Source organism: Rana temporaria, chromosome 10 (genome assembly GCF_905171775.1).
Source record: "Rana temporaria chromosome 10, aRanTem1.1, whole genome shotgun sequence".
Lineage (NCBI taxonomy): Eukaryota > Metazoa > Chordata > Amphibia > Anura > Ranidae > Rana > Rana temporaria.
Genome location: NC_053498.1, coordinates 53,455,770 through 53,469,985, shown reverse-complemented (window position 1 = coordinate 53,469,985; position 14,216 = coordinate 53,455,770). Strand labels below are relative to the sequence as shown.

The 14,216-nt window shown below is 42.7% G+C and overlaps 1 protein-coding gene across 2 annotated transcripts in view; it reads left to right on the top strand.

Moving 5' to 3' along the window:
* Positions 1-7,766, top strand: part of EPS8L1 (EPS8 like 1) — a 234,433-nt gene extending 226,667 nt beyond the window's left edge. For both annotated transcript variants that reach the window (XM_040327622.1, XM_040327623.1), the window contains 3 exons: positions 1,556-1,736; positions 4,093-4,225; positions 7,295-7,766. In XM_040327622.1, coding sequence (XP_040183556.1) covers positions 1,556-1,736; positions 4,093-4,225; positions 7,295-7,381 — 401 coding nt within the window. In that variant the 3' untranslated portion in view covers positions 7,382-7,766. The remainder of the gene's footprint in view (positions 1-1,555; positions 1,737-4,092; positions 4,226-7,294) is intronic.
* The last annotated feature ends 6,450 nt before the right edge of the window (positions 7,767-14,216 follow it).

The window sequence follows — 14,216 nt, the reverse complement described above, 5'->3', positions numbered from 1 at the left end:
GCACAAATTTACGTTCCCCTACCTGAATCTAGCCCATATATATATATATATATATATATATATATATATATACTGTGTGTATTTGCACATCACTGCCAGTGACAGTGATAACTTTTTACATTAAAGCTTAAATTCAACCTTATCAGTCTTGCACTGCTTTACAGGCTCCTTCTGTACTGCATGCTGATTGCTTTCGCTGAATTTTATTTCATACTATAAGTTTTGCACAGTGTGCATTAAGGGAGTCACAGCAAGTCAAATACAGCCCACCTCATTTCTGTGCTGGAGGAAGTACAACATTATTCCCTTCCTATCCGTTGCTGATTTGCCCCTTTGCACTCATTGGATTTTAGTTCTTTCAATCATCTAGGCTCAACATCACAAATGGGTGTTACCAAGGACAGTCTGTCTAGGAATGACCATTCCTATAGGTTGACAGACTGGTGTGAACTGCCCCTAATACCATATTTTAAACTTTTGCAGACTTAAAGTGGAGGTTCACCCGGAAACTTAATTTTTAACATTAGATTCATGCTCATTTTTTTTAGGGGAATCGGCTAGTTTTTTTTAAAAACAAAGCAGTACTTACCGTTTTAGAGAGCTATCTTCTCCGCCGCTTACGGGTATGGGCTGCGGGACTGAGCGTTCCTATTTGATTGACAGTCTTCCGACAGGCTTCCGACGGTCGCATCTATCGCGTCACAATTTTCCGAAAGTAGCCGAACGTCGGTGCGCAGGCGCCGTATAGAGCCGCATCGACGTTCGGCTTCTTTCGGCTACTCGTGACGCGATAGATGCGAGCGTCAGAAGCCTTTCGGAAGACTGTCAATCAAATAGGAACGCCCAGTCCCGAAGACCATACCCGAAAGCGGTGGAGAAAATCGCTCTCTAAAACGATAAGTACTGCTTCATTTTTTAAAAAACTAGCCGATTCCCCTAGACAAAATGAGCATGAATCTAATGTTAAAAAAAAAATTCCGGGTGAACTCCCGCTTTAATCAGAGTAGCCTGTAGAGTTAAGCCTCGTACACATGATCAGTCCATCTGATGAGAACGGTCCGAAGGACCGTTGTCATCGGTTAACCGATGAAGCTGACTGATGGTCCATTTGCGCCTACACACCATCGGTTAAAAAAACGATCGTGTCAGAACGCGGTGACTTTAAACACTACGATGTGCTCAAAAAAAAAAAGTTCAATGCTTCCAAGCATGCGTCGACTTGATTCTGAGCATGCGCAGGTTTTTAACCGATGCTTTTGCATACTAACGATCGGTTTTGACCTATCGGTTAGGCGTCCATCGGTAACATTTTAAAGCATGTTCCTATTTTTTTATCCTATCGTGTGTACGAGGCTTTAGAGTTAGAATTATGCATGTGGGGCACAATTCAGACTATGCATAATTGGTTGTTCTACAGATGTTTGAAATACTGATACAATATGAGTTAAATGCCAAGGTAGACTTTTCAGAGGTTTATGTGTGTAAAATGTGTGTAATCTTATCAGAATAAGGGACACTGAACTGTGTTCTATTAATGATGTCTTTGTTTCCTCAGGAAAATTTGGAAAAATAAATAGTATGAATGAAGAGCTCTTGCTGAGATTGGCAAATGGCCGGACAGCACCAAATAAGACTCTGAGCATACAACGAATGTTGGACACATCCATTCCCCTGAATGAAGAGTCCAGTCCCTCCGAGGTCACTGCGTGGCTGCAGGCAAAAGGTTTTAACACAGTGTAAGTGTCCTTATTTTCAATATGCCTGTAAATTAGAACTCAAAACTCAAAATGTAGGTGGTAATAAAAAAGGGCGGAACCTGTAAGAGGTCATTCACTCATTTCTGATGAATGCAGGGGCATTTTTGGAATGCAGTGACCCTGTACAAAAATTATAAGTTGGGCCCCACTGTGGCCCAGCAAAAAGGGAGAGCAATGCCACACTGCAGCCACCTGTACATTTTTGTAACCCCCACCACCACAACCACTACAATTAGAACTGCGCCACAGTACTTTAATGAGCTGATCAATCTATAAATATGTGAACAATACAGCTTCTATGTTATTAGTACAATGATCAAAAATCATGAAAATTATTTAGACAGCGCTATCATCATAGAAAATTTTGCATCACTATAATTTCATGAAAAACATAGGCCCAGATTCTCAAAGAAGTTACGCTGGCGTATCTCGAGATGCGCGGCGTAAGTGTAAATATGCACCGTCGTATCTATGCGCCGTACCCACAGAACCAGATACGCCTGAAAATAGGCTTCTTCCGACCGGCGTAACTTTTCTACTCTGGCGTAGCGTAGGCGCATATTTACGCTGGGAGCATCTTGCGCTCCCATTGATTTCCTATTCAAATATGCAAATATGCAAATGAGGGAGATGCGAACGTACGTCCGCCCGACGCAGGCTACGCGCGGTGCGCGTAAGCTGTACGTCCGGCCTAAACTTGCCCCTCATAAAGCAGGGGCAACTTTGCACCAGACGTGTGCAGGTCAGCTGGAGAGCAGCTTCAGCAGCACCGTTACGGACGAGCTGAGCAACCACACTTGCAGGACAACACATCTGTATGCCAACATGCCAGGGGCAGGCATGGTCATAGCTATACTAGTGTGTGCCCAGGCGCATAGAAGGAGGAGGGCACGGGAGAGGATATACCGAACGCGCATAAACATCTTTGGCATGGGGGATTCGGAGGTGTATCGTATCTTCAGATTCAAGACTGATGCCATCCAGGAAATAGCCACAACCCTGCATGATGACATCACCAGCCAGACACACCGCTCACATGCAGTGCAACCACTGGTCAAGGTACTGGCAACACTGAATTTCCTCGCCAGTGGATCTTTTCAGCATACAAGTGGAGTTGTGACTGGGATGTCACAAACCAGCATGAGCAGATGTGTGCACCAGGTTGTCCCCGAAATCCTCAGACGCATGTCCCACCACATCATAAGACCCACCCAGGAGCACCTGCGGAATAAGGCAATGGCGGATAGAATCAGTTCCGCATAGATAGCCCTAAGATCCGACAGGTGTAATTGACTTACACCGTCGGATCTTAGGATGCAATACTTCGGCCGCCGCTGGGTGGAGTTTGCGTCGTTTTCCTGCGTCGGGTATGCTAATGAGCATTTACAGCGATCCACGACGGTTTTCACGTTCGTTATGTCGTCGCTAGAAATTTTTTCCCGTCGCAAAGTTAGTCATGCTTTTACATGCCTTAACTTTACACGAGCCATGTTAAAGTGTGGCCGTCGTTCCCGCTTCGAATTTCAATTTTTTTTTGTTTTTGTGTAAGACGTTCGGGAATACGAAACGCCGTAACTCACGTCGCCGTTCAAAAAAATTACGTCACATCGCGCAAAGCACGGCGGGAATTTCAAAACTGAGCATGCGCAGTACGTCCAGCGCGGGAGCGCGCCTAATTTAAATGGTACACGCCCCATTTGAATTGGGCGGGCTTGCGCCAGACGTGTTTACGATACACCGCCGCAAGTTTACAGGTAAGTGCTTTGTGGATCAGGCACTTACACTGAAAACTTGCGGCGGTGTAACGTAAACAGGTTACGTTGCGCCGCCGCAATTGTACGAGAATCTGGCCCACACTTTTGAATTGAGTTATTTTAAGCCGTGCAGCAGCAGTGTAGCACATCATTTTTGTTAGGTTCCAGGCGCGGTTCTATCCCCTTTTGCATTACCCTCCAATAAAACAAAAATAGAAACAGGCACGGACTGTTCTCTGAATCAAGAGTGCCTGTAAAAATTTGGTGTGCCTGGCTGTGCAGGATGGGGGATCTCAGTTTACTTGCGGCTCCTTAGGGGGTGTGCTACACTAGAAAGCATGTGCTAATCCTAGTACTGAATATCCAGGGATTTACAAGCTGGTAACTTCTGTAACATTAATCAAGTAAAGAATGAGGCACCAAAAAAAGTAAAATTCAGCAACCGCTAAATAGATGATGTAGACTGAAGTAACTATATGCTGCTATGTGTATTCACGTTCTTGCATTGATCATCCCCAAAGTGAAGTGCCCAAGATATAAATACATTTTTTATAATGTAAAATCTTTTGTCTTTGTTTTAGGACTGTAAGATCGTTGGGAGTGTTAAATGGAGCTCAGTTGTTTTCTCTTAGAAAAGATGAATTTAAAGCTGTGAGCCCTGAAGAAGGTGCCAGAGTATACAGCCAAGTCATGGTACAGAAGGCTCTTCTTGAGGTATGCTCATCATTTTGTTAATGTTTAATTCTAACCATGAATGGTCAATGTATTGCTCTAAAAATCTCCTGACAGACAACTCATACATCCCATTTAAACATTAGTATAAGAACAGTAGGTTTCTGGAGAATTGTTACTGTGATCTGTTACATGGATTTGTACATGTAATGTGCCCTCTAAACCCAAGAACAAAATATTCTATATTGCAGCCTACCGGTCCTTGGATGTGGTGACTACATTTATTTTATTTTCCAGGCTTTTCCCTATAATTTTACGTAGTGAACTTGCCAATAACACTTTCTGTCCTAAGGTGAGATTTCATTCATATCAGCTGCATTTCCTGCAGGGTGATGCTGTGACTGGCCCACAGCTATCATATAGTTCCTGGGCCAATCACAGCACCCTGTGTCATGTGATTAGTTGCAGCCTATAACAGATCACTAGTAATCGCAGCTGTCATGACTGTAACCCACTCATGACAGTTGGAAACATTGCTGTTTCAGTCTTTTTTCTTTTTATAATGTACATAGATCACCCAGAGGGAAATGTTTTTTCTCACCAAAAGTGGAGTTACTCTTTAACTTGATCTGGTGTCTTTTGAGCGCTGGAGTGGCTGTTTGTTTCATCTGTAAATATCAAACCTGTACCCTTTACTGTATGATTATGGTAAAATATAAATTGTACCTGTAAATTCCATATCTTGGGAGTACAGGACAGAGGTTACCCTCCCCTCTGTTCTTGTGTTACTCTGCAGTACTTGCTAAAAATCTGAAGACTCAGAGTGGGGTAGGGTTATAGAGGGATGCCTAGGGTGTGTGTCCTTAAAATCTTCACCAGTGCCCAGTCACCTGTAGGTACCAGCCTGAAAAAAATTGGGTCTATGAAGTGTCCTGTTTCCTGTACTGTACTCCAAAATATGGAAACAATGTTTCCCCTTAAGCGATGGGACTTTAAAGGCATAGAAACAGACACAAATGTTAACATTTTACAGGGATAGGGATCCCAGGGATAGTCTTTTTTGCAATCAATGTAAGTACAGTCTACAGGGTAGAAAACAAATCCCAAAAATTATTCATGTTACATTTCAATTAGTTACTTATTGAGCAATGAATGAAATGGTTGATGTAATACTCACAATGCCTAGAACCCATGGCTCAACATCGGTCAGCACATAAAAACAAGAATGATAGAGGAGACCACCAAGCAGTAAGCAAACAAACACTGAGGTGTTGAAAATATGAAAAGGAGAGCAAAGGATCTCTGGAGGTCAGGCAAGGGGCCGGTGTTGTACGTGCTGGGACCCAATGGCGTCATTAGGGGGAGAGTAACAGAGTTAACCCAGTATATATAATATATTATATGATACATCCAAAATGTGGATAAATACCACTCAAGCCACATTAACCTCTTCCCGACCGGGCCATTGTAAAATGACGCCGGCAGGAACCCTCCCTCGATCCGGGTGGACGTCATATGACGTCCTTTGTTCCCGGCGATCTAGGGAGCCACCGCTCGTGATCCGGTACACATGCCTGGCGGCCACGATTGCCGTTCACGGCAGGAGTGTGGATCTGGGTGTGTAAACCCAGAAGAATTTGGGCTTTTTTTTTTTTTTAAAAGCTATTTCATCTGAACAGTTTCTCCTTGTTCTTAAATATTTACTATAAGGTTTTGAGGTCAATGGGGGTTCTGGCTGAAAGCTTGAAGCATGCAGGACAGAATTTCCCGCTGTTGGCTTGTGATAGAGGCGGGTCATGATTGTATGATCTTCACCACGAATGACTGTGATGTCAAGAAAAGTCCGTTCATTAGGGTGATGTGCCATAGTAAATGTGAGGTCGAATTTTTTCCTATTAAGTCTTTCCAGATTTGTGAGTAGTAGCTCTTCGGGACCATCCCATATCATCGTTGTCCATTTACCGGTGCCACATGATAATGTGGTCCGTGTACATTGCCAACTGCTCATCAGACATGAGCATTCATTCCGACTACCCCAGGTACAGGTTGGCATACGATGGGGCACAGCATGTTCCTGTCGTCACCCCCTGCACCTGGAAATAGTGGGAATCATCGAAAACAAAGTTGTGATTGAGCACAAATTCCAAGGATCGCATGATGAAATCACTATAAGCCTATACATCATGTCCGCCGCTGGGACAGAATATGTTGAATGGCTGCTAGTACTCAAAATATTGGGTTTACAGTAAAATTTCCTTTTTCCGTTTATTGAGAGGTCCTGCCCCTCTGTGTTTGGCCTTGTATATCGCTTGCTCAGAAAACTGATGCATGACAGTCAGAGTTATACTGGGGTTCCAGATTAGTGGTTTTGTTTTGCCAGTGTCCCAACCTCTAAAAGGTACCAGAGTAGCCCATTGGTCCAAGACTATGAACTGTGCCTGTGTCTCTCAATGTTCTCCAAGAAAAATATTTTACAGTGAGTGCAAAATCCTTATTTTGTTGACTGCAGCTAATTCCGTAGACAAGTTCTTTTAAAATGTTTTAATTTTTTTCTGGCACTGGAGGTTTATCAACTACCGAATATCTCCTGGGAGCCCCAGCATGAAAACAAACTAGAAATGGCCTAAAATGTGTCTAAATTATCAACACTGTTAAAATGCAAGCAACTTATGGTAACTGTTGAGGCCCCTTGGATTCCATGCACAGGACAGGACAGAAATTTAAACATGGAGTCAAAACCTCTGCCCCAGTCAAGATTAACCGTACCCACGTTAGTCAACTGTAAAATTGCCAAATTTTAGAGGGCAGAGCTCTGTTATTCACATTTGAATGGCAAGAGGCTGGGCTTGCTATAAGAAAAGGTGGAGTTTAACTTAAATCAGGACGTTGAGCTCTAATGTCTAGTGAGCTACACAGGAATCATTTTGTACAGTAGCAGGTATAGGTAGTCAAGGGCGAAATATTTGTTACATTATAAAGTTTGCGGCTGGGTCAGTTTTGCTTCTCTCTTATGTTTTGTCTCTCTCTCTCCACTCCAGTCACATAACTTTACTGTCAATTGTTGTAGAATATATAAATACATATATATATATATTTTTTTTTTTCTAAAAGGACGAAAAGAAGATCTCTGAGCTGGAAGCTGTAATGGAAAGGCAAAAGAAGAAGGTGGACAGTGAGCTTGAAAAGGGCAGCCCTTAAAGATCTAGGTCTTGCTTCACATGGCTAAACAAATTCTACTATTTAACTTGTTCCAAAGAATATATATTATATTTTACTACTTACGAATACCAAAGACCGCTGCAATCATGTCTGCTGGAGAAGACATTTTTATGATGTTACAGGTCTGGTACAACCTTGCGAAATGCTTCAACTATCTATCTTGGAATTTAAGCATTGACTAATCTAAAGGACTGCTGATATTTAGATGTGAAGTCATGCAAACAATGTTTTATTTTGAAATTCTAAACATGAAGAATTTACATACTGAACAGGACAGAACAATTTACGAACTTTAAAACATCCCAGTGGTTTTTTTTTTGTTTTTGTTTTTTTGGTCTGAAATACAGTGTTTTATTTTATGTTATTCTGCAGCATAAAAGATCATTATTAGCTTTTTTTTTAGCTTTTTTAATATGAAAGGGCAGTCCATCTAAAATTAAGATTTCACTAATTGAACATCAGTTTGATGACTCACTCACTGGCTTCCTAAAGGGGTTGTAAAGCTTTGTGTTTTTTCACCTTAATGCATCCTATGCATTAAGGTGAAAAAACACCTTGTACTCTTTGCCCCCCCCCCCCCGTGCCCCTGTTTTACTAACCTGAGCCCCAAACTTCCGTGGGCCTGTTCCTGTGTGGCTTTCCAAACGGCTGGTGGGCTGTTAATTGGTTAGATTGATAGCAGTGCAGCCATTGGCTCCCGTTGCTGTCAATCAAACCAATGACGCGGCGCGCCGGGGGCGGGCCGATTCATACAATTGGCGGCTAGGGCTGCCGAGTGTATCACATGGGAGCGTGCCCGCAAGATAACTTCCCTCAAGAGAACGCTTCCCAGAGGGGGTTAGGTCTTGCGAGGAGGAGCCGCGAGAGCCGCCGTGGGACCCCAGAAGAGGACAATTGGGGCCACTCTGTGCAAAACTTACTGCACAGTGGAGGTAAGTATGATATGTTTGTTTAAAAAAAAAACTGAACCCATACAACCCCTTTAAGGATTTGTGTAGATGGTCTAATGCAAAATGTTTTCAGGTACATTTTGTGTGCATTAGATATGTTTCTGATTTTCAACTAAATTGCTTTTGCTCCCTCTTTAAGCTGCTTCATTCTGCTTTTGCTTTACCATTGACTTGTAATGGTGAGAAAAGCAGGCCTAACACAATTAAATGCCCTTAAAGACAATCCTATCTCTCAGAGGTTCAGCTTGTGTGTGTTTCTGGCCTTAAACCTTGCCCCTGTAAAGCCAGACAGGTAAAACTTGGATACACCTGGTACATTCTCCATTTCCATAATGTAGAATAAATGAAGGTGCATGAGCTAAGTGCTCTGACAGAAATGTATAGCTGAAATGTAGGTACATAGATCATTCTGAAAGAGTCCCAAAGCAAAGAAGTATGTACTTAGGTTATAAACAAACAACCACCAACCTTTAACTGTCAGTTTTGGATGGACTGACAAAAGCATTAGTAAATACAAGTTTTTAAACTAATCTTTAAATTTGTTTATAGGAAACTAAGGAAGATGTGATGTTCTACATTTGAACTTTACATATACAGTATCTCACAAAGTGAGTACACTCCTCGCATTTTTGTAAAATATTTTATTATATCTTTACATGTGACAAGACTGAAGAAAGTAGTGAGTGTACAGCTTGTATAACGGTGTAAATGTTGCTGTCCCCTCAAAATAAGTCAACACACAGCCATTAACCACTTAAGGACCAGAAGGATTTACCCACTTCCTGACTAGGCCATTTTTTGCAATACGGCACTGCGTCGCTTTAACTGACGATTGCTCACTGTGTGCGCTGTACACCAAAAATTTCCGTATTTTTTCCTCACAAATAGAGATTTCTTTTGGTGGTATTTGATCACCTCTGCAGTTTTTTTATTTTTTGTGCTATAAACAAAAAAGAGCAACAATTTTGAAATAAAAAATATTACTTTTTGCTATAATATATATCCAAAAATAAAAAAACAAATGTATTCATCAGTTTAGGAAAATATATATTCTACATATTTTTGGTAAAAAAAAGAAAAGAAAAAATCACAATAGGTGTATATTGATAAAGTTATTGGGCCGGATTCAGATACATTGGCGTATCTGTCCGGCCCGCGTAACGTATCTCCGATACGTTACGCCGCTCTAACTTTTGGCGCGAGTTCTTTATTCACAAAGAACTTGCGCCCTTAGTTGGAGCGGCGTAGCGTATGTGTTGCGGCGTAAGGCCGCGTAATTCAAATGGGGATGTAGGGGGGCGTGTTTTATTTAAATTTCTCTTGACCCCGCGTTTTTTACGTTTTAATTGAATGGCGCATGCGCCGTTCTTGAAAACATCCCAGTGCGCATGCTCGAAAATCCACCGCAATACGTCATTGCTTTCGACATGAACGTAAATTACGTCCATCCGTATTCGCGAACGACTTACGCAAACGACGTAAAAAAATGTAAAACTCGGCGCGGGAACGACGGCCATACTTAACATTAGCTACCCCTCACATAGCAGGGGTAACTATACGCCAGAAAAAGCCGAATGCAAACGACGTAAAAATAAAAAACGCCGGGCGGTCGTTCCTGAATCGGCGTAACTCCTCATTTGCATATTCCTCGCGTAATAATACGGAAGCGCCACCTAGCGGCCGGCCTGGAATTGCAGCCTAAGATCCGACGGTGTAAGTCACTTACACCTGTCGGATCTTAGGGATATCTATGCGTAACCTGATTCTATGAATCAGGCGCATTGATACGACTGTCGGAACTCAGAGATACGACGGCGTATCAGGAGATACGCCGTTGTATCTCATTCTGAATCCGGCCCATTGCGTCTACAAACTATGGAATAGATTTATTGTTTTTACTGGTAATGGCGGCGATCAGCAATTTTTTTATTTATTTTCTGCAGGACTCCAACATGGTGAGGTGTGGTGAACAAATCTGACCCCAAATTACACTTTTTAAGGACCAGTGACATTATTACATTGATTAGTGATATAAAAATGCACTGATCAATGTAAAAATGACACTGGCAGGGAAGGGGTTAACACTAGGGGGCGATTTAAGGGGTTAACTGTGTTCCCTCAGCATGTTTTAACTGTAGGGGGATGGGCTGCCAGAGACATGACAGAGATCGCTGTTCCTGATCACTGGGAACAGAAGATCTCTTACATATCCCGTGTCAGAATGGGGATCCGCCTTGTTTACATAGTCAGATCCCCGTTTTGCCTCCGTACACCGCGATCGCGGGTCACTGGTGGACAGAGTCCACCGTTCCCGTTATATCACTTAAATGAGTCGCCGTACAATTACGGCGATTCGCGCTATCCTGCCACCTTGCCACATTATAACTGCAGTGGGTGGTGGGGAACCAGTTAATGTCTAAACTGCTAGCAACGAATGTGAGTACACCCCTAAGTGAAAATGTCCAAATTGGGCCTAAAGTGTCAATATTTTGTGTGGCCACCATTATTTTCCAGCACTGCCTTAACCCTCTTGGGCATGGAGTTCACCAAAGATTCACAGGTTGCCCCTGGAGTCTTCTTCCATTCCTCCATGACAACATCACAGAGCTGGTGGAGGTAAGAGACCTTGCGCTCCTCCACCTTCCATTTGAGGATGCCCCACAGATGCTCAATAGGGTTTAGGTCTGGAGACATACTTGGCCAGTCCATCACCTTTTCCCTCAGCTTCTTTAGCAAGGCAGTGGTCGTCTTGGAGGTATGTTTGGCGTCGTTATCACGTTGGAATACTGCCCTTAGGCTTCAGTATGTCACAGTGCATACTCAATGAATTCAATGAACTGTAGCTCCCCAGTGCCAGCAGCAGTGATGCCCCCCTGACCATGACACTCCCACTATCATGCTTGACTGTAGGCAAGACACATGTGTCTCTGTACTCCTCACCTGGTTGCCGCCACACACGCTTGACACCATCTGAACCAAATACGTTTATCTTGGTCTCATCAGACCACAGGACAAGGTTCCAGCAATCCATATCCTTAGTCTGCTTGTGTTCAGCAAACTGTTTTTGCAAACTGCTTTCTTGTGCATCATCCTTAGAAGAGGCTTCCTTCTGGACCGACAGCAATGCAGACCAATTTCATGCAGTGTGCGGCATATGGTCTGAGCACTGACAGGCTGATCCCTTCAACCTCTGCAGCAATGCTGGCTGCACTCATACATCTATTTCCCGAAGACAACCTCTGGATATGACGCCAACCACGTGCACTCAACTTCTTTGGTTGACCTTGGTGAGGCCTGTTTTGAGTGGAACCTGTCCTGTTAAACCACTGTATGGTCTTGGCCACCATGCTGCAGCTCAGTTTCAGGGTCTTGGCAATCTTCTTATAGCCTAGGCCATCTTTATATAGAGCAACAATTTTTTCAGATCCTCAGAGTTCTTCTCCTCAGTGCCATGTTGAACTTCCAGTGACCAGTATGAGAGAGTGAGAACAATAACACCAAATTTAACACACCTGCTCCCCATTCACACCCGAGACCTTGTAACACTAATGAATCACATTACCAGGGAGGGTAAATGGCTAATTGGGCCCAATTTTTTAAGTTTCACTTAGGGGCCAGCAAATTTACAGTTATACAAGCTGTACACATAGGCCCGGATTCACAAAGCACTTACGCCAACGTATCTCGAGATAAGCCGCGTAAGTCTATCTATGCGCCGTCGTATCTGTGCGCCGTGCCCACAATCTGAGATACGCCAAAAAATAGGCTTCCTACGACCGACGTAACTTGCCTACGCCGTCGTATCGTGGGCGCATATTTACGCTGGGCGCATTTTCCGCTCCCATTGATTTTCTATGCACATATGCAAATGAGGGAGATACGCCGATTCACGAACGTAATTGCGCCCGGCGCATAATATACGCGGTTTGCGTAAGTCGTACGTCCGGCATAAAGTTATTCCCCATATAGGAGGCGCAACTCATGCAAAGGTATGGACCAGGGAACACAAGCCGTCGTATCTTTTGTCGTTTACGTTGTACATGAATATGACTAGGTGTAGGTTACGTTCACATCGTAGACAGTGATTCGACGTATCTTTAACAGCGAGTGGGAGCAAGTGCTTTGTAAAATCCAGTGCTTGCCTCTGTGCGCTGCGCCGGCGTATCGTAAAAGAGATACGCTACGGCGTAAATATGCGCCAATGTATGTGCATCCGGGCCAAAGTGTTATTTCTTCAGTGTTGTCACATGAAAAGATATAATAAAATATTTACAAAAATGTGAGGGGTGTACTCACTTTTGTGAGATACTGTGTGTATAATATATATATATATATATATATATATATGTATGTATATATCCTTTAACAAATCAACCCTTCTATGGGTACTTGAACCAAATGTACAGTACCTTGAAAAAGTATTCACACCCCTAGAAATATTCCACATTTTGTCATGTTACAACCAAAAATGTAAATGTATTTTATTGGGATTTTATGTGATAGACCAACACAAAGTGGCACATCATTGTGAAGTGAAAGGAAAATGATAAATGGTTTTTAATTTTTTTTTACAAATAAATACGGTGTGTGAAAAGTGTGGTGTGCATTTGTATTCAGCTCCCCTGAGTCAATACTTTGTAGAACCACCTTTTGCTGCAATTACAGTTGCAAGTTTTTTTGGGTATGTCTCTACCAGCTTTGCACATCTAGAGAGTGACACTTTTGCCCATTCATCTTTGCAAAATGACTCAAGCTCTGTCAGATTGGATGGAGAGCGTCTGTGAACAGCAATTTTTAGTCTTGCCACAGATTCTCAATTGGATTTAGGTCTAGACTTTGACTGGGCCATTTTAACACAGGAATAGGCTTGTACCTCTGGCTGTATGTTTAGGGTCGTAGTCCTGTTGGAAGGTGAACCTCCGCCCCAGTCTCAAGTCTTTTTCAAACTCTAATGCCACATACACGCGATCGATTCATCCGATGAAAACGGACCAATGGATTTTTCCATCAGATATCCGATGAAGCTGACTTTCATCAGTCTTGCCTACACACCATCAGTTAAAAATCCGATCGTGTCAAACGTGGCAACGACGTGCAGAGAAAAATGAAGCATGTTCAGGGCGTTTTTCGCAACACAAAGCAAAACTCTTATAGGGGAAAAAGTTTAATTTTGATCTCATCTAAGCAGACCACATGTTTGCTGTGTCCCCCACATGACTTCTCACAAACTGCAAACTGGACTTTATGGCTTTCTTTCAACAATGGCTTTCTTCTTGCCACTCCTTCATAAAGGCTAGATTTGTGGAGTGCACGACTAATAGTTTTCCATGTTAACAGATTCTCCCACCTGAGCTACCATGGGCCTCTTAGCTTCTTCTCTGACAATGCACTTCTTGCCCGGCCTGTCAGTTTAGGTAAACAACCATAACTTGGTAGGTTTGCAGTTGTGCCATACTCTTTTTATTTTCTGATGATGAATTGAATAGTGCTCTGTGGGATGTTCAAAGCTTGGGATATTTCTCCACAACTTTATCCCTGACCTGTCTGGTGTGTTCCTTGGCCTTCATGATGCTGTTTGTTCACCAAGGTTCTATAACAAACCTCTGAGGGCTTCACAGAACAGCTGTATTTATACGGATATTAAATTACACACAGGTGGACTCTATTTACTAATTAGATGACTTCTGAAGGCAGTTGGTTCTGCTATATTTTGGTTAGGGGTATCAAAGTAAAGGGGGCTGAATGCAAATGGATGCCACACTTTTCAGATATTTATTTGTACAAAATTTTGAAAAACAATTAATTTTTTCCTTCCACTTCACAGTTATGTGCCTCTTTGTCTTTGTCTATCACATAAAATATAT